The sequence below is a fragment of the Salmo salar genome, chromosome 11 (genome assembly GCF_965601325.2).
Source record: "Salmo salar chromosome 11, fSalSal1, whole genome shotgun sequence".
Classification (NCBI taxonomy): domain Eukaryota; kingdom Metazoa; phylum Chordata; class Actinopteri; order Salmoniformes; family Salmonidae; genus Salmo; species Salmo salar.
The window spans coordinates 27,450,708-27,472,506 of NC_138301.1; the positions used below are offsets into that span (position 1 = coordinate 27,450,708).

The 21,799-nt window shown below is 40.3% G+C and overlaps 2 protein-coding genes and 1 long non-coding RNA gene across 4 annotated transcripts in view; 1 reads left to right on the plus strand and 2 right to left on the minus strand.

Annotated features, from left to right (window-relative positions):
- The window catches only part of LOC106562365 (serine/threonine-protein kinase 33-like), a 53,304-nt gene extending 42,090 nt beyond the window's left edge, over positions 1-11,214 (minus strand). For both annotated transcript variants that reach the window (XM_045689276.2, XM_045689275.2), the window contains exon 1: positions 11,067-11,214. The gene's annotated coding sequence lies outside the window, so the exon portion shown is untranslated. The remainder of the gene's footprint in view (positions 1-11,066) is intronic.
- On the plus strand, positions 1,370-4,216 carry LOC106562366 (uncharacterized). Its single transcript, XR_001319018.2, has 2 exons — positions 1,370-1,462; positions 3,324-4,216. It is a non-coding gene; the product is annotated as an uncharacterized LOC106562366 (long non-coding RNA).
- A 1,316-nt stretch (positions 11,215-12,530) lies between the features above and the next one.
- On the minus strand, positions 12,531-19,937 carry LOC106562363 (ras-related and estrogen-regulated growth inhibitor-like protein). The gene is made up of 6 exons (XM_014127203.3): positions 19,764-19,937; positions 18,981-19,037; positions 18,216-18,289; positions 15,145-15,293; positions 13,942-14,238; positions 12,531-12,666 (listed from the first exon to the last, which is right to left on the minus strand). Exons 1-5 carry the CDS (start codon positions 19,813-19,815, stop codon positions 13,944-13,946), a joined length of 627 nt encoding a protein of 208 aa, XP_013982678.1. The 5' UTR covers positions 19,816-19,937; the 3' UTR covers positions 12,531-12,666; positions 13,942-13,943.
- Between the last annotated feature and the right edge of the window lie 1,862 nt (positions 19,938-21,799).

The following is a 21,799-nucleotide window of genomic DNA, read 5'->3' on the forward strand; positions in this document are numbered from 1 at the left end:
TCGCGTGATAATAATTACAGGGAGTTATTTTGATAAGCATGTCTTCAGTTAATGGTGCCCAAAGACACGACAACAGAAACCTGCTCATGTCCTGTGACCACTTACCTTTTGAGAAACAACCAGAAATGACCAAAGATGACCAAAGATGACAAAAGTCAGAAAAAAAGGCGACATCAGCCTAAATCACAGCCTCTAGATTCTGATGAAGACAGCGTGGATGAATATGACCTTCATCATGAGCCGCTACAGGTTCCCACATCTCCTACAGTACCTGAGGAGAGGAATGCTGAACCAGCGAGAGAGTGGGAACACAGGCCCCCACCAGTGAAACAGACAGTTGAAGTGCCAGTCCCTGAAACGGTACCAGCACAGCCTCTTGTTGAAAAGCGGCTGGAGGAGACAGCAACAGTTAAAGACCTGCCTGCTGAGGAGATGAACTTGCCTGCTGAAAATTTGCCTGATGATCGTCCACCAAGTGCCTTTCCGTCATTAACTGCTGCTGCAGAACCTGAGGAACCAGCCTACCAGCTGCCACAAAGAGAGAGACACCCTCCAAGACGTATCACCTATGATCAGCTTGGTATCCCTTCCTGCTACAGTATCCAGCCACAGTTGTTCCCTGTCTACTCTGCACCAGGACTGGTTCCATGGCTGCCATCACTACAGCAATGTTACTTTCAGCCACCTTACATGTATGGGCTTCAGCAAACTTGAGGCTACAGAGTTGACATGTTTGACCATGGACTACTGACTGATTTCACAGACTGTCACAAGAGACAATTTGCAGACTATGCATATAGATCATTAAAATTGATGGACTGTTGATCAATAGTATGAGAAAAGACTGTTTATGGACTGTTTATACAGCTGGACAACAGATATGGACTGTGAAAATAACCTGTTAGTTATATTTGAACTGTGACCCTTGACCTCTGCTCAAGTACTACCTTACAGAAGAGGATTTTCTAGGTCCAGTGCATACAGACTGTTGAAGAAGACAATGTTGGTAATGTTGGGACAACATTTATTTTGTCGGGGAGAGTGCAACAGGTTAAAGGAAATACTCATAGCCTGTTATACATTAAAAAGTATTAGTAAGTTCATAGTATGTGAGGATCTTAAAACATCTAAGGTTAAAAAGATCATGCATTCTGTATTAGTTGATAGAGATTGATAACATTCATATAATTGTGCTAAAATCCGTCAAGCGTACAAAGGGTAAGAATTGTAAAAGGAATGTGTAAACATTATATTGATTACTTTATTTTGTGGTGCCTAATTGAAGGGGAAAAGTGTTAATCTGTGATCTACTAAATGCTCTTAATCTATGAGCCTGAGATCGATTGCTCTGGTCTCCACCCAAGTTCGCGGGGAAATCGCGGTCTTTTTCTTATTGCAGTAAAAGTTCTCAGTGAGGAAACAATACCGTATCACTCTCGTGATTATTTCTCCCCTTTTTCAGGTACGTTATTGATGATAAAACAGAGTAATTTAAATGTAATAACTCGCTAACATGTCAAGAGTGTTTAAGGTTTGTCTTAGTAACATCTTGAGGAAGTTAGAGTTAAGTTTGCAGAGAGTAATATGAAGCCTGCTTGTTTGCAGTGAAGAATAGCTTCCTACTGAGAGTAGCTGCCATTTTATGTCGATCGTGAATGGACATGTGCGTTGTTAATAAGATATTTTGCGGTGTTGTTTGTATAATGGTTTTTCAAACACTTTATTGCCTGTTGATAAATTGAGTTATGGTTGACTGAGTTAAAGCTTTTTGCTTGACAGTTATATTGAAATTAGTATATGTTTCAGTGAATTACAGTGTATACTGTTGTGACTTGAATAAGCCTTGTACCCTACAACACTAGCTCTTTCCTGTAGATCTGTTGTTTTGTAAAATGTGTTACTTTTGTAAAATGATTGCAGTAAAAGTTCTCAGTGAGGAAACAATACCGTATCACACTCGTGATTATTTCTCCCCTTTTTCAGGGGCGTAACATGTCCAATCAATCTTGTAACCACTCCCTCTTCAAATTAGGGCTAATTGGAAAAGATGTTAAAAAGAGAACATTGTATTATTTCTTTGTACTCCCTGACGAAGGCCATGCAGCCGAAACGCGTCGGATTTTTAAAAACATTGTTTCTATTGAACATGCCATACTAATAAAGGCATTTTAATCTATTATATGAAGAGTGCCTTGGTCCTCCTTTCTTTTTGATGACCAACTCACCCCTTTTACCAAAGAGCACCTTCTGTCTACCAACATTTACTATTGTGTACCTTAGTAGCGCTTCCCTTCCTCCTCTTTCTACATATTTTTATATTCGTTAGCTGGACAGGCAAACGCTGCCAAGTACTAAACAGTAAATCAATAAAAACTCTTCCTATCCAGGTACCATCTCTGCTGATCACGTCTGCCAATCATGTTCTCTGTACCTAAGATACATAAACACAGCTGGTGACAGCTCAGAGATCTCTGTCCGACAAACTGCTATCAAGCCTTTTTAATATTTGTAACCTATTTAGTTTTAGAAACATGATACCATCAATGTAAAATAACTCCCAACTTTACTTAACCTAAGCAATGTAGCTAGCTAGCTAAAATATGTAGACCTGTTGCTAGTTGGCAGCAGCAGATACTGTAGCTTTATAACTAGCATGTCATTCAAGATCAGGGAGCTTTAGCTATCATTATTCCAAGTAATAATTTAAGACTACAATACTTGTCCCATAGATTTTTGTAAAGCTAATAGAGTCATCAAGGCAGGACTCCCAAAAAATAAATAGCACATTATCCCTAGTCTCGTAAACCCGACCCTAGGCAAAAGCAGTGACTAGGGTCTGGTTTCAAGGATGGACTCTTTTGACAGAGGAACTAAGTCACAACTATATCCACTTCAACAAAAAAAACGAATTTGTAGCTAGCAAGATGGAGATCAGATTTTTTATTTTATGAGTGCATTTCACAAGTGGCTAGTTTGCATCAACAACCGCAACGTTCTGGCATGTCTGCCTCATGATTTGTTGGGAGAGTCCCCAGATATCTTTTCTTCCCTTATAGATGTAGGAAATTCCGTAGTTCCTCTATGCCAAAAGAGTCCATCATTGAAACCAGACCCTAGTCACTGTGTTGCCTAGGGTTGGGATTTTGAGACTCCAACTAGGCCTATTGACAGGGTTAATGTAATAGGATGCAGAGCACCCTCCCTCTATCCTTACCCTAGTAGCCTAGTCATTGTTATTTTTTTTGACTGTCAGGATGTTAATTTGTAGGTCCTAAACTGCTGTGATTTCTTTGATTCATTAATGTCTCCCATGATCTATTCAGCTCTCCTCTCCTGTGTCCTGCTCCCAGAGATCAACCAAGTGCTATTCTCCAAGCATGGGCTCAGCTGATTCACTCACCTGTGAGGAGAACCATCCTACTGCAGTTTGAACTAGCCCTGCCATCACTATTAGACATTGAGACCCCATATGCATTTGTCTGTTGTCTTTTCTTTGTGGGTTTTGTCTTACAGTCAATTAGAGTTGAAGAGCACCAACTACAGATACACATGCTTGTTAGGGAATCTCAAATACTCAATTCAATATAGAATCAGTTTGACGAGGTGAAAAACAGAATGTTTTACTATTGTAACATACAGTGATGAGAACTCCATTGTCCCAGTCATGAACCCAGGCTTTGCCGTAGATGGTAGAGTTCTCGTCTTTGGACTACACAATCTTAAGATTGCATTCCGCTAAGGCACTTCTCTCTCTCTCTACATCGGTGACCAGGGTGGTATCCTTTCGATACACCTATGGGGCCAGGGCACACAAGTGCTCCTAGAGAGAGGATGGCAGCGGGGGTGGGTGTACTGAAGCATGTGTTGATGACAGATACTTCAAATGTTGCCTGAGACAACATTGCTATTTGTCTCCATACTCAAATGGTGAAACACTAAATGGGAAGTTCTTTGTTCTAATGTATAGGCATGAAAGGTACACTATGGAAAACATGCATCATACTCAGTCATATTTAGTAGTAGAATAATGGATTGGCAAGCATTTGGCACCGTCAACTTTGAAGGTTAGTAGGAAAGTAACCATTTAAACCAATCTATTAACATTCACTGGACATTTAGCATTTGAAACTCAAATATTCATTTCCCAACTGCTTTTTCTATAATCCTGTAGACTCTATCATTCTCCATACGTTATATTAAAATGCATTCAACATTATGCGTGCCGACCATGGTATTGGGCAGCTGCTGACATTTTGAGAACTCATCTGGTTTAGAATCAAACTCTGGTCATCTTATTGAAGAGCACATTGTGTACATTTTGCCCAGCTGTTTTTAGAGAAGATTGTATTGCAAGGTATAGTCTGTGTAGGATATGCCATGTTGGCTAATATGCATATGCAGCTGTAGTTTTTAAACCTCCATTCTAGCATACAGTACATGACACACAAATTTCTATCTATACTTTTTGGGGTTTATGCAAATTATATGACTGAATGTTTCCTTAACCCTTAGACTCATGGGATTTGGCCTGTATGGATAAGGCTAAATTAAAATGTTTCTTACAGAAGAAATATGGAAAGCATATGCATAACCATGGAAGCAATGAAAAGGGAACAACTTAGAGATTATGGGAAAAGTATGACTAAAGGTGAGGACACAACAGTTCACCTGACAAGACTGAATCCAAACATAAAACTTGATTTTATGTGCATTTTAGATTTACAGTACTTTACCACATTTGTTTATAACACAATCTGAAAATACTCTGGATACATTCAGTAACATAAGAATATTATTGGAAAAGTTGGGTTAGGTTGCTAAGTAATTTCAATGAATTTTAATGAGTTAAAGAAGAGCTCAACTATAAAGGTTCTATTTTGAGCTCTCCTAGCTGTGCCGATGAGGAACTAGAGCAAGCTCACATGTGGTTGTTTTGTTTGTAAAACAGCCCTGTGTCCTCGCCTTTACAGAATTACTGTTGTTCACGCAATCCAAAAAGAGTCCATTATAAATTGCAACCTGGGTCGGGTGGGCATCATTTGAAAGCTTATTGTATTGCCAACATGACTAGCAAAATGATCAAATATGATCTTACAGTGTTGTGTTTATCATAGTCCAAAATGCATACGCGTATGCACAGCAGTGTTCTAGAAAAATGGACCATTGGCTTTCATACTTTGAATTCTCAGTGCACCTCAAGCAATTTCTCTAACTGTCAACACATTCAAATGAAGAGGACGCGTATCAGAGCCGCGTTAGCTGGGAATTGTGGGGAGGGAGGTGCGCGATGAGGCTGTGTGTTTCCAGTGGTTGGTGGTCTCAGAGCAGTGTAGCTATGTCACAAAGGGCACTGGACTATAGCGTCTCAGCATCAGTAGACTATGCTTTACGCTTTCTCAACGCAATTCAGAGAAGCAGATGGTCATTTTGGTGCACATAGAATGGAGTCCTAAGTGCATTTAGATGTGTGAGCCGCTGCAAACTTTCTTCACAATACAACAAATATAGTCTTATTCTGTTCAAGACAAGCCAAGGTATAACACCCTGTCATCTTCTAACAGTACATCAAACATAGTGATCATAAACAGTGACACTATATGACATGAGTTTTATGATATGGAAATGTGAAGTGCACATTTGGACTCGTGGGTGTTTGGCTTGCTTGTATGACATCAAAGCGGTATTTATTATAATCCTCAACGTCTCATCTTTCAAAGTAAATAGAGTCCTTGTAATATACAGCATTTCCCTCACTCAGACAACAAAACATTTGCAAAAGTTGCCCAATCAGTGGGAGGGATGTGGCAAATTCTTGTCGCACGCGGTGCTCAAGACAGAACGGCTGTCAGTCAAAACCCATGCAAAGCTATGGAAGTGGAAAACCTGAGCTCTGAAGTCATGTATAGCATGTTATTGTACAGCCACTGCGTTCCAATTTAGCCACTTATCAGTGTCCAAATCTGCCATTTTCAACCCGTACAAGTGTAAAGGGATACGCCTGCAGATAGTTACTTGAAATGAGACATAACCATGCCAAAACATGATTCAAAATCTGAATTTACCGACAGATAGCTAATGAAACACTAGCTTCCTGAGCAGGCAAATTTACATGTACAGTAGCTGGCTAGGCTAGTCAGACTAACATTGTGTCACGAAACTCTAACATGCAGGAAAGGTGAAGTCAGGCGCAGGAGACCAAGGTACGTGAAAACACGTTTAATAGACACCAGTCCAAAAATGCCAAAATAATAGGCAGGGTACAATACATACAATAATAGGCAAGAGCCCTCAAACTGAGTCGGGACGCAGCCCAGGAAAACCCGTATGCCCAAATATCCAAACGGCAGATGAAAACCCAATCCCCAACCTGTCAAACGTAGACACAAAATAATCCCGCACAATCCCAAACAGACAGACTAAATACCCCCACTAACGAACTAACTCAAAACAGGTGCTAACATAAAACAGACATCACCAAATGAAAAGGAGATCGGTGGCAGCTAGTAGGCCGGCGACGACGACCGCCGAGCGCCGCCGAACGGGGAGAGGTGCCACCTTCTGTCGACGTTGTGACACATTGACTAGCTTTCAATAAATTGGCTAAGCGGTCAACGGAGTTACCTCTTCAAACGATCAAGACAATTCACATTGCATGCTGCATATTTCAAGTGCACTTAAAACAGATATTGATCTTATTTCAGTCTTCATCAAACATCTGTGCAATAATTTAAGGTGCCAACACATTTTATAGTCATAAGACTGTTTCACTGTCATATAAAATAAAATAAAAATCAGTTCCTCCCTCAACGGGGATCGATCAACTTCACGCTTTTCGGCCCACCGCCTACTGTAGTGAATCTTAGACTGATAAGCCTAGCCATAGAGAGCTTATTAAATTACCATTACTATTCTAATTCTATGGGCCTAGCCTATTCAGACGTGTCATTAGAGGAAGCCATGAAACAAGAACATTACATTCTTAAACAAGAAAAGCATTATTGCAGGAGGAGCCAATACCCAGCTGCTTGAAACACATAATTATTTCAACCTCATACAAGCAGCAATTAACTTTCTATGACCTGTTCCAGCTAAATATAATTATCTGGCATGAAACCTGCATAGTAGTGTTTTACTGTGTGTGATGTTTAAAAACAGTCAAAGCGCTCTGAGCTGAAGTGCACTGATTGAATGGAGTTTGAAGGATTCCTTTTAACAGCTTTCTGTCTGCAAATGAAGTCAGATAGCTAATTTTTTACTTACAGTGGTGGAAGAAGTATCCAATTGTCATACTTGAGTAAAAGTAAAGATACCTTAATAGGAAATGACTCAAGTAAAGTATTTGGTTTTAAATATACTTAAGTATCAAAAGTAAAAGTATAAATAATTTCAAATTGCTTATATTAAGCAAATCAAAACGGTACAATGTTCTTGTTTTTTTATCTACAGTTGAAGTCGGAAGTTTACATGCACCTTAGCCAAATACATGTAAACTTTGTTTTTCACAATTCCTGACATTTAATCCAAGTAAAAATGCCCTGTCTTAGGTCAGTTAGGATCACCACTTTATTTTAAGAATGTGAAATGTCAAAATAATAGTAGAGAGAATAATTTATTTCAGCTTTTATTTCTTTCATCACATTCCCAGTGGGTCAGAAGTTTACAAACACTCAATTAGTATTTGGTAGCGTTGCCTTTAAATTGTTTAACTTGGGTCAAATGTTTCAGGTAGCCTTCCACAAGCTTCCCACAATATGTTGGGTGAATTTTGGCCCATTCCTCCTGACAGAGCTGGTGTAACTGAGTCAGGTTTGTAGACCTCCTTGCTTACACACGCTTTTTCAGTTCTGCCCACAAATGTTCTATGGGATTGAGGTCAGGGCTTTGTGATGGCCACTCCAATACCTTGACTTTGTTGTCCTTAAGCCATTTTGCCACAACTTTGGAAGTATGCTTGGGGTCATTGTTCATTTGGAAGACCCATTTGCGACCAAGCTTTAACTTCCTGACTGATGTCTTGATGTGGATATATTGAAGCAACATCTCATCTTCCTACCTCATGATGCCATCTATTTTGTGAAGTGCACCAGTCCCTCCTGCAGCAAAGCACCCCCACAACATGATGCTGCCACCCCGTGCTTCACGGTTGGGATGGTGTTCTTCAGCTTGCAAGCCCCCCTTTTTCCTCCAAACATAAATGGTCATTATGGCCAAACAGTTCTATATTTATTTCATCAGACCAGAGAACATTTCTCCAAAAGGTACGATCTTTGTCCCCGTATGCAGTTGCAAACCGTAGAGTGGCTTTTTTATGGCGGTTTTGGAGCAGTGGCTTCTTCCTTGCTGAGCGGCCTTTCAGGTTATGTCGATTATAGGACTGATTTTACTGTGGATATAGATACTTTTGTACCTGTTTCCTCCAGCATCTTCACAAGGTCCTTTGCTGTTGTTCTGGGATTGACTTGCACTTTTTGCACCAAAGTACATTAATCTCTAGGAGACAGAACGCGTCTCCTTCCTGCGCGGAAAGACGGCTGCGTGGTCCCACGGTGTTTATACTTGCATACTATTGTTTGTACAGATGAAAGTGGTACCTTCAGGCGTTTGGAAATTGCTCCCAAGAATGAAGCAGACTTGTGGAGGTCTACAATTCTTTTTCTGAGGTCTTGGCTGATTTCTTTGATTTTCCGACAAGGTCATGCAGAGGCACTGAGTTTGAAGGTAGGCCGTGAAATACATCCACAGATACACCTCCAACTGACTCAAATGATGTCAATTAGCCTATCAGAAGCTTCCAAACCCATGACATCATTTTCTGGAATTTTCCAAGCTGTTTAAAGGCACAGTCAACTTAGAGTATGTAAACTTCTGACCCACTGGAATTGTAAGTGAAATAATCTGTCTGTAAACAATTGTTGAAAAAATTACTTGTGTCATGCACAAAGTAGATGTCCTAACATGCCAAAACTATAGTTTGTTAATAACCTGTTACGGCTAGGGGTTCCGCTAGCGGAACGTTTCGACAACATCTGGTGAAATTGCAGAGCGCGAAATTCAAAAACAATATTAGAAATATTGAACTTTCATACAATCACAAGTGCAATACACCAAATTAAAGCTTAACTTCTTATTAATCTAGCCACCGTGTCAGATTTCAAAAAGGCTTTACGGCGAAAGCAAACCATGCGATTATCTGAGGACAACACCCCATCAAACAAACACATGACAATCATATTTCAACCCGCCAGGCTCGACACAAAACTCAGAAATAATGATATAATTCATGCCTTACCTTTGAAGAGGTTCTTCTGTTGGCACTCCAATATGTCCCATAAACATCACAAATGGTCCTTTTGTTCGATTAATTCCATCGTTATATCTCCAAAATGTCCATTTATTTGGCATGTTTGATTCAGAAAAACACTGGTTCCAACTCGCCCAACATGACTACAAAATATCTAATAAGTTACCTGTAAACTTTGTCCAAAATTTCAAACTTTCCTAACCAACTTTAGGTTTCCTTATCCAACTTTAGGTATTTTAAAACGTAAATAATCGATCAAATTTAACACGGGATAAACTGCGTTCAATAGCGAATAAAATGAAAGTGGAGCAAGCTTCAGGTCACGCACCCCAAACAAAACAGTCCACTTGGCTATACACCCAGAAAGGAAATGGCTACTTCTTCATTTCTCAAAGGAAAAACATCAACCAATTTCTAAAGACTATTGACATCTAGTGGAAGCCATATGAACTGCAACCAGATGCCTCAGAAATCTAGATTCACATAGAAAACCAATTGAAAACAGTCACCTCAATAACAACAAAAATTCCTGGATGGTTTGTCCTCGGGGTTTTGCATGCCAAATAAGTTCTGTTATACTCACAGACATAATTTTTTTCTATCCAAATCTACCCAAGTGTGCCCAATTTGTTAATCATATGCATATCCTAGCTTCTGGGCCTGAGTAGCAGGCAGTTTTACTTTGGGCACGCTTTTCATCCGGACGTGAAAATACCGCCCCCTAGCCCGAAGAGGTTTTAACAAGAAATTTGTGGAGTGGTTGAAAAACGAGTTTTAATGACTCCAGCCTAAGTGTATGTAAACTTCTGACTTCAACTGTACAGATAGCCACGGGCAGGAACACTCCAACACTCAGACATAATTTACAAATGAAGCGTTTGTGTTTAGTGAGTCCACCAGATCAGAGGCATTAGGGATGTTCTCTTGATAAGTGTGTGAATTGGACCATTTCCATTTTCATGTTCAAAATGTAATGAGTGCTTTTGGGTGTCAGGGAAAATGTATGGATTAAAAAGTACATGATTTTCTTTAGGAATGTAGTGAAGTAAAAGTAGTCAAAAATATAAATAGTTAAGTAGATACCAAAAAAAACTATTTAAGTAGTACTTTAAAGTATTTTTACTTAAATACTTTACACCACTGGCTACTTATCTACAATATAAAATGTTGGGGAAATAGTTTTAGGCCTATTAGGTCATTTTTTTTCCCCACACACAGTTCACTGATGAAATAGAGCTAACGTTAGCAATAAGCAAGCTAATTTACAGGACTCCTCAAAATAATCATTAACTACTTCAGGGATGGGCTACTCCAGTCCTCGGGGGGCCTGACTGGTGTCACACGTTAGTCCCAGCAACTGCTAACACACCTGACTCCAATAATTAACTAATCATGATCTTCAGTTTAGAATGCAATTAGTTTAATCAGCTCTATTTGCTAGGAAAAAGTGTGACACCGGCACTCCGGCCCCCAAGGACTGGTTGCCCATCCCTGAACTAGATTAACATTAATCTCGAATGAATTCAATTATATGTAGCCACCTCCACAAAACGTAATATATAGCTACATAATAACACATTATTAATGAAGATTACCTAACGTTAGTTATTAGCAAAAAAACTGCACAGAGGCTTGTCAAAACAAAACACACTGCTGCTTTAGCGTGTGTTGCCATGGCAACAGCGAGAAGTACGCAAACTATTTACTTTTCATTCAAGCATAGCTAACGCATTTAAATCCTATTAATCTATTAACATGCATTTACCTTTTGTTTGTTTGTTGATGGTAGCGGTGAGATCCGTTATTGTACTCATCCAACGTTACGGTCTCTTTAATAACCAGGAATCAAGTGGCATTGCATGAGCCACTTTCCCAAACTTTTCTTGTGTGATGCGAAAGGTGGTGTACTACCGGTACTAAACAGAGACAAAAAAGCGCAATAAAATCTGGTGTCATCATATTCTCTACCAACAGCAACACTTGATTTGAATGCTCTGCTAAAGGAAATGTATATTTGTATAGAAATACATAATTAATGTATTGCTGTTAAGGTATAGGAATTGTCATACATGTTTTGAATAGTAAACCTATTTCTTTTCACACATTTCATGAAGATAAGAATAAAGTCTATGACTATGGTAAATCAAACTGAATAGCACTATAGTTTACGTATGCAAACGTCACAGGGTGGCCTATCCGCCTACATAGTGATTAGTCCCCATCTAGTGGAGAAAAGTGATATCACAATTATTGGCGTCAATATGTTTATTATTCTGTACCTAATGTTACAATTCCATTTTTGTAAAATTCAAAAATTCATATTTCCAATTATCAGCTTTAGGAGGGAACGGTGTAGTTTAAATGTGATAAATAGTGGTATTTGGACCTCCTTGCATTTTTAGACCTACCTAAATGCCAAGTTGGCAGTTTCTGAGGATTATCACGACATTGTTTTTGACAAAATGCAATCCCTGTTACTGTAGCATGACCACAACTTTTAATTAATCTTAAAAGTAAAGGCAAGATCATCAAACAGATTGTAAGTGTAACTAGATTCCAGAGCTCCTTTGAGTCCCCCACTTTAATAGCTTCCACTGTTTGGACATTTTGCCCATTTGTGGACTGTCCATTGTAAACATTAATTATGGTTGCACATTTGAAAGAGTGATGCTTGTATGACATACTTTTGACCACATTTTCTAAATACAACAGAATGGAAAAGACAAAACATTATTGTGATATTAAATTCCTTATTAAGAACTGAGCCGAACTAAAACAGCATTTCAAACTTGGGGATAACATTTTGGACAGACATGCTAAAGACAGACATTTGACAGACATTTAAAGACATTACAAGCTGAGTTAAATCAATGTTTCTGCTCTTTTCAAAGATAACGATCACTAGATGAGATAGCTGATCACATGCAAACAGTACCCTGAAATCCAAGCACAGCAGTTAAGCCTTGCAGGTCTGAGCTGGGTTGTATACACATTATCCTACCAACAGTCGGTTTTAATGAGACTCCAAAGCAATGACTGGTATGCTAATTGTGGGTTGTTTTGCATTTGATTCATATTCAAAGCACTATTCAACATAATTATTGGATGAAAAAAAGCAAGGTGTTTCACCAGAACAAACTATTGGAGCGTAGCTGAATCATTGACTTTAAACCACATAATACAAATGGGACATTATTTAGTTCATTGAATAATTCACACAATACTCATACCCCCAAATAGCTCTTTAATTGCAAGTTGGTCCACACCAGGCATAATCACCCACAGGGTACACACTGGTTGAATCACGTTGAACCAACATGGAATAGACGTTGAATTGACATCTGTGCCCAGTGGGTAATTTTCAACTAGAAACAAGAATGAGAGGGAATGTTTGTTTTTATGCATAACACAATCACAGACATTTGTTCATACTATCCAAAGTAATACAGCAGCAAAGACATTGAATACAGGAAATCAACAGAATATGTACATGCAAAGAAAATAGCTGCACATTCCTTTACTACTATGTAAGGAATGAATATACTAGCTGCTTACGTTCATGTCCACGGGAAAGCAATTGTACCCATTGTTACAGCTTAGAATTAGAAACAGCCCATGTAATACTGCCAGGGCAGAAATTCAATAGAGATTTATGTGAAGTCATATGCCATAATATGTTGTTAGTGAGCCAATTTACCCGTAATTCTCACCTTATTACTGCCCCCTCTGAGAGATGGAATGTACGTTAAGACATTGGTGCACATTCCTTGATGCAAACTCAAATATGTTGTGCTCTTAGGTCCATAAAACAACTTTTGGAAAGTAATTTTCCTTGAAATAGTTTGGAATTAGGAAAGGAACTTAAGCGTTGAAGAATACTCTACTGGCAACATGGGATTTAGAATATCAAGAAGGAAAAATAAAAACGTAAGAAGATCTGAATGGCAAAGTGACTTAAGTGCTACTTAAGTAGTTTTTGGGGTTTCTGTACTTTACTTTACTATTTATATTTTTGACAACTTTTACTTTTACTTCACTACGTTCCCAAAGAAAATAATGTACTTTTTATTCCATACATTTTCTCTGATACCTGAAAGTAATCATTACATTTAGACAGGAAAATGATCCAATTCATACACTTATCAAGAGAACATTGCTTGTCATCTCTACTGCCTCTGATCTGGCAGACCACCTAAACACAAATGCCACATTTGTAAATTAATGAGTGTTGGAGTGTGCCTCTGGCTATCCGTAAATAAAACAATATTTAAAAATTGTGCCATCTGGCATGCATAATATAAGGAATTTGAAATTATTAATACTTTAACTTTAACTTTTGATACTTAAGTATATTTAAAACCAAATACTTTTAGAATTTTACTCAAGTAGTATTTTACTGGGTGACTTTCACTTTTACTTTTCTATTAAGGTATCTTTACTTCAACTCAAGTATGACATTTGAGTACTTTTTCCACCACTGTAAAGTCTGGACTATGACATATGTCATTCACACTTACAGAGCTGTCCCTATCACAAGAAGTGTTAATCAGAATCAACAACCCAGGCATCCACAACATGTCTATATAAATACAAGTCATCCCAATCAAACATCCCATCAACGTCCACATGAGCACCCCCACCTTCAGACAGATTTCCTCCTCTTGCCGAAGACATTGTTGATGAGCTTGGCCATGGACTTAGAGCCACTGTAGCGGCGGCGGTCGGCCCGGTACTTCAGGTGATCCATGACATGGCGGATGAGCTTGGTGAAGAGGTTGGATATCTCCAGGTAGTCCTCTGCTGCAGACACCTCCTGGAAGTGGCATCTGTGCTCCTGAGCCAAGGCACGGCCCTCCTCCTCAAACACCTGACGGGCGTGGCACAGGTCCTGCTTGTTCCCCACCAGGCAGATTGGGATGTCCATCTTGTCCATCTCTCTGTCCAAAACAGGCACAGCATGGTCAAAAATCTCCCTTAAACTTTCCTTAAAATGACCATAAACTTTATCAAAATATGTGTTTCTGCTGATTCATCATGAATTTCATCTGACGTTCATTACGTTCATCTGAATTAGTAAGGCTTTGTAAAGTAGTGCAATGTTTATTGAAGCAGCCCAAAGTATCAAAGGAAAACGAACCAAGTAGGCCAAGTGTTGGCTTCAGTGATGTTACGGAGAGTTTATATAATGCAGACAGACCCTCGCCCCAAAGTGCTCTTTTGATATACAGTGAGGGTGACTTCTGCTTCACATCTATTTCCTGGAGTGTCAAACCATCAGGACCCAGCTGAAGTAAAATCTCGCTACACAACTTAAGCCTGACCACCCATGCCATTTTGTGAGCCATATGTGAGTCTTTATCATCTCAAGCTGTCCCAGCTCACTCTTCCACACAGCATCCGTCGACTGGCTGCAAACCACTTTCACTTAAAGTCCTGTAACAAATGTCCAGTGGAATCCCAATAGTTCCTCTAGTATTTAATCATGTTTTAATTAACGCCTCTGAGAAAATTGGATACAAGCCATTCTGGGGCGAATTCAATTGAGCATGAGAAATAATTTACTCATATAATTAACTAAGGCAAGCCATGAGGTTGTAAATCCTACAAAACATGTTTATCGAGAAGGAAAAGCCTACACAGCTGCCTTTTGTGTTCACTCTGACTTTTATTTTCTCTATGGTACAACAATGTTAAAATCATGTTGGAGTCTGCCACTTTAACTGGTGTGTGCCCCCCTGATAGCCTAAACATCAGTCCAGGAATGGGAATCATTAATTCATCAAAGCCCAATCCCTTTCCTCCGTTAGGCATCAGGCCCTGGGATGCAGGTCACAGTCACTCACCCCTTGCAGCTCTCTCCGCGGGCGTCTTTGATCTGACATAGGATGTTTTGGGCGTTGAGGAAGGACGTTCGGTCGCTGATGTTGTAGACCACGATAAATCCATCGGCCCACTCCACCGGCTCTTCCAGGATACATCTGCTCTCTCCACTCTGACAGAGCAGGGGACAGGGGGGTGGACAACAGATCACAAACACATCCTCACACATCCTACCTGACTTATGGAAACTAATGGGGAAAAATGATGAATTATGTTTTGGTCACTCAAAGGCTATTTTACATGGGAAATTGTCACCCCTGCACCCGCTCCCCCTCCCTGGCACTCAAAGGCGCCAGGCTCCCCAGCATTATTTACTCCTGCCAACATCATTACACACACCTGCCTTCCCCCGTCACAAGCATCAGCGATTATTGGACTCACCTGGACTCAGTCACCGCCGTCCTTACCTCCCCTATATCTGTCTGGTTCCCCGCTCTGTTCCCTACTTCAGCATTAATTTGTCGTTTGTCATTGTTTACTGGTGTGCTGATGCTGTTCCTGTTGTGTTACCTGTCTGTTCCTGATTAAATGTTGACTCCATGTACCTGCTTCTCATCTCCAGCGTCGGTCTTTACAGAATGTTGAAGCCATCATACAAAGCATCTGGGAGTGCTGGCGTTCCGGTTGGTGGTGACGTCGGGTCCGGGGGGGCGCCACCGATGGAACCAGGGGTGTCTAAGCCAGCTTGTTGGGCTGTCATGCTCTAGCTGGCTCAAGAGGTTCTTGCCCCGGTTGGCTCTGAAGGCGCTCATCCCACGCCGGGCCTCCGCTGGATCATCGGGCTCCCACGCCTCAGCTGGATCGACAGGCTTTCAGGCCCCAGTCAGATTGCCGGGCTCCTATGCCTCAGCCGGCTCGTCAGGCTCCCATGCCTCTGCCAGTTCGTCGGGAGTTTACGCCCAGCCGGCTTGTCCAGCACCTGTGGTTCGGCCGGCCCATCAGTCTCGCCCAGGTGGGACGCTGGGTGGCGCCCCTAGAGGGGTTGTGTACTGTTACGCCTGCTCCCGCTCCCCCTCCCTGGCACTCGAAGGCAGCAGGCTCCCCAGCATTACGCACTCCTGCCAACATCATTACGCACTCCTGCCTTCCCCCCGTCACACGCATCAGCGATTATTGGACTCAATTACCACTGTCATTACCTCCCCTATATCTGTCTGGTTTCCCGCTCTGTTCCCTACTTCAGCATTAATTGTCGTTTGTCATTCTTTACCCATGTGCTGATGCTGTTCCTGTTGTGTTACCTGTCTGTTCCTGATTAAATGTTAACTCCCCGTACCTGCTTCTCATCTCCAGTGTCGGTCTTTACAGGAAATAGGGTAACTGTGCAAAACCTTTAAACTATTTAATGGAGGTTCATTTTATTAGGTAGCCTCACCCCTCAGAGAACTATGGAATATGAGAAAAATAATGGGAGATGAAGCTGTTGAGTATAAGCATGTGTTTAAGTCATATCAAAGTTTATTGGTTGCTTACACAGACTTGCAGGTGTTATGGCAGGTGCAGCAAAGTGCTTATACAAAGTTGTCTAGGAGCTGGAAACGGGGCAACCGTGTCTGTCTGCGCCATCTTGTCAACTTGAAAAAGATTTGCCACAGGAGCTTACAAATTGGTCCTTGCTATCTGGAATCCTTGGGATGTCCCCTACGCCATTGAAGTTGACATTTTCAAATGGATAAGGTTAGGGTTAGGTAAGGGTTATGGTTATGGTTATGGTTATTGGTAAGGGTAGGGGTAGGGGTTAAGTTTAGGGTTTTGGGTATGGATGTCCAAAGGATCCTGGATAGCACTGACCCTTAGAAATTATAGTTTCACGTTGTATTATTCCAATGTATGGGATACAAATGGTACACACCGTCCAATGAAGTGCTTACTTACAGGTTCCTTCTCAACAAGAAACAATAAAAGTTAAGAATAAGAACATAAAATAAATGGTTCAGTAGAATATAATAAATATTTGAGCATAAGTGTAATACAGGAAGGCACGATTTATAGTCCAATATTTACAGTACACATGTTTTGGGGAAAGAGGGATTGGGGGCAAGTCAAAGACATGTCAACAGTGCATGACTTCTTTTGTTCCATAAAACAGGAAATAGACCAGAGAAAGACATGTACTGTACAGCAGTAGTTCCCAAACTGTGGGGCACGCCCCGGGGTCAGCGGGGGGGAACTCAGTCTGGCTTTAAACGTATTCTTGAAAGTTGGAATAGTAGAATGCACAGGGTGCAATTTAGAAATTGGGTAGTGCATCATCAGTATTCCTCTTGTCATGTCAGTCATTGCATACCTTAGAGAGATATTTATAACTTGTCAGAATTGTCCAGATCAACTAGCCCATGTCAGCTAATGTTTTTTAACCCATAAATATTGTTGTAATTTTTTTGTCACTCAAATATCACGAATACCCATTAGACACATTAGAATTGCAAGAAAATGTGCAATTAGACACATTAGAATTGCAAGAAAATGTGCTTTAAAACTGTTACATTTTCTTTGCACCCCATGACAAATGTGTAGAATTGCAGGAAATAAGCTCCACCAACAAAATTCTCTCCACCAACAATAGGGGTGTGAACAGTTTGTGTCATGAACAGTGCTTGTGCCCATAGAAATAGACGTGGCACGTGTGTACACACATGGAAGGGCGCGGTATGTTCCCCAATGCTGGAAGGGGGGGCCAGAGTGAAAAGTTTGGGAACCCCTAATGCAGAGTACCACTCACACATACCCTAAAAGGTGAATAGATGAAGACAAGGCACATCCTGTTACCTGAGCCTAGGGGAATCATAATAAAACCCAACGTTTGGGAATAAAGGGTACCATATGCAGCTGCATGAGCAGTCAACATGTTCTAGTGCTGCCTGTCTCAGCTTTCCAAGGGCTGTTCATTGTGTACAGTGTGTTCTGAGCTACCGTGGAATATCATAAATCACATCAGAACACAACATACAATCTATTTCCCATGCCATTAGATACTACTATGTTAGGCATGAGCTAAAAACATATGAATATATGCAGGGAACAGATCAGATACCTGTGAACATGGATCAAATACTTCCAAGTGTAACAGTCTTCCTTCGATGGAGAGCCTTTTACGGTATAAGGAGTCTGTAACACAAGTTCAAAGAATACTTATTGTAATAGGAAACGTGCAATAGTTCAAATCTGATGTAAATAGTAATGTAATCTACCATTAAATAATGATTACTGTAAGCCTCAAACATCCAGGCCATGATTGTTCTGATGAAGTAGACTGAGTTAATTAATTTAAGGGAAATGTCTGAAATCATATACCCCTGTGTAAACTGTAACATTAAATGCAGCCATCTTCCAACATGTTAAACAAGCGATGACTAATGGGAACAAGTCAACATGCCAATGACTTCATTCAGAAATGATAAGTTACCCTCGGCAAAGCATATCACATTAAACCAAAACATGTCTTAACACATAGTGTATGTACTGTATGTGAACTTGAAGAATCATTTGAATAGTCCAATCAGTATAGGATTACTTAAAATTCACTCACAATTAAAATGCCTGTGTGAACTATACATAACTTCCTGGTGGATCTTGTACTGTGCAGTATGTGTTTCAATTCATGTCAGACTCCCAGGGGTAATAAAGTAATAAAACGTTTTACTTCCTAAATTGATGACATTGGTGAACAGCCAGTAGCAACAGACTGTAACTGTGAATACAACAGATTGCATTTTTATGTCCTGAGAGCATGTCTATATGACATTGTAAAAACATTACTACCCTACATTAAATATGGGTGAGAAATCTGTGTACTCACTGGCGTTGGAAGCATACTCTCCAATGAAACGTTTCGTCAGGAACCTTACCAGAACAGCTGGAGAGGGAGAAATGTGACATGGGTAAGACAAGCTTATTAATATACAGGAAACAAAAACATAAACAACAAATAGTTGAATTTAGGCTTGGATACTTTGGTCTTAGTAGTGGAACCCTGAACAGTTGTTTGGTAAGCTAAATCAGGGTTGTTCAGTCATGGTGTTTTTCTCCTATTGTGCTCTTCTCCTCCACTCTCCCCTCCATGTGGATTGAACACTGCAGTGGGCTTTCTCCTGCATCTACTTTTATTAGTTTCTACCACAGTATCATTTCTCTCTCTCTCAAGAGACCTTGGTTGAAAATGTTCCAGTTAGCCTGAGGGATCGCACTTTCCCCTGCCTTACAAGAAAAATAATTCCTCATCAATTAGACGCATGTTCCAACCATCAATCTTCATTTCCTCTCTCCAAAACCTCACATAAATCTAGCAACTTCATTCCTCTTCTAGTTATGATCTAAAAACATTGTGCTTGGAGCTCATGCAGCGATCTCTATCTATCTGTCTAGGTGATCATTTCCCCCTGGTCACGGCTACACTGTAGAATGTTACACTGTTTACAGTGAGGGAAATTACACATTCGTATGGAAAGCATAGAAATAAGCAGTTCAATTGTTCTGTTCATTTAGGAGACCTTGCAAGCCCCTACAGTCAAATACAAGAAACTAGGCAGTTAAAGAAATACTTAATGATGCAAACATATACATTATTCATTCATACACTTACCTGATTTCCCTGCTCCCTCGCTGCCCAGCAGAGCCAACTTGATGTCATTCATGTCTGCAGAGTGGAGGTGAGCAGCTGAGAAGGACTACCTGAGCTCTCTTTCTTGCTGCTGTCATGTACGTTAGGCGGTATCAGGATTAGAACTGTGCTTGTAAGAACTGCTCAGCCACAACAGATGCCTGTGGAAAAAAGGAAAACATACACAGTGTTTCATGTCCCCTCCCACCCAATGAGGAGAGTGCCAAGTTGGATTACACAGAGGTCACCACAACACTGAATACCTTAAGAATCTCTCTTGCTCCTTTCCAGTTAAAACATTAATAGTAGCTACAGGGAGAAATGGCACTCGATGTAAGTTAAAAAAATGAATATGTTTTCCAAATAATTTGATTACTTTCTTTCATTTATTTTTTTCCCCCCTCAGGACATGGCAGAAAATTGTAATATATTTGACCGCAACTTACAATGCAGACATCTAAAAAGACAAAACTTTGATGCTTACTATATGGCTCTTTCACATTCACTGTACCAGTCTATAGTCCCACCTATCTAGGGTTTGTCCTTGGCCTCTGGGTACACACTATGTAAGCTGCTGAACATCTGCCGTGCTGTGGGGATGGACAGGGCTTTAGGAAGACCAGAAACAGTTAATACCGCTGATACCTCCCAATTACCATGGCTAACACATAAGCTCCAACTGCACAGCATTAAATGCCAACATATGTCCAACGTATGAGGCATGGTTTGATTGCAGGGTTCAGTACCTTTGAAAGGGAGGTACAACAATCCACTTTCCCTTTTTCCCCCCACAGTTCAAAAAGAACGAAGAAAGTCATTAAATTCTTCAAACTTCAATTTCATGGACTGCTTCACTAGTCAAAAAGTCCTTTCATTTATTTGTATTTTTTACACTGGCAGTTTTTTCCCCATGTCTACCGCTGTCATTGTTGACTAAAGTTCACAGGGATGTCGCATAATTATCCTGTTATGTTTCATTTTACGTCTGTTGACTGAAAGGTCGCAGACCCCAGGAATAAAAGGCTTAAAATGTGCCCAGGACCAAAAATTATGCAGCACATTGTTGCCTGATTGTTCCATGAGTAGAATGAAATCAATAAGCTTCACTGAGGGAAGCACAGCAGGGAGACAAGACTGAACACTGTACAGAAAAAAGACACATTGGACAAATTCAATGCAGACAACATCACATTATGACAATCAATGAAGCCAGCACTTTATTGTATGAGAGTGACAATAAACAGGTAGAATCAGGTAGAAGACAAGACACAGAACAGAACAGCTGGAGGGATGCCTAAATGGTGGATGGAGTAAAAACAGGTAACAACAACACCCTTGTCACTTAGTAGCCATGTTTTATACACTGTACCAGCTATTATCTAAGAGCTCTCATGAAATAACAACAAGAGAGTGGTACTCTTGAAAACACGCAAAGGAAGACGATTGTCTCTCAACAACAGTATTTAGTGTATTATTTCTGTCTTTCAGATCCACAGTTCCTAGACTGCAGTTTGGGCCCTACCATACCCTAATGGCTCTGGACTTGTGGAAATGTATCAACCCACAGTCATAGGAGACTTTTAACCTACAGCCGGAAATCCTTCATGTTGTCAGACAGACAACCGCTGTTCATACCATCTTCTCTCAAGAAACAGCCATGAACTGATCTCAAACTACCACTTGGGACTATTACCCCGAATGCATCGAGGGGGTCGAACTATTGTTATTCAACAATAACATATGACTTCACCACATACAAAACACTTAACACTGATTGACTGGGGCTCCCCTTAAAAGAAATGCTACCGATTTACCTATTCAAATATATCCCTGCTCCCATATGTGTGTCAAAAACAGACATCACAATACCAAATAAAGTAAGGAGGTAGTTCATAAGTTTAGGAACTTTTATGAACTACACCATTCCCCTAAAGTTAAGTTATTAATTTTTACTAGCAGAAAAACGGGGGGAAAACACCACTAGTCCTGCAAAAATGTTATCCTTTATTGGTAAGGTT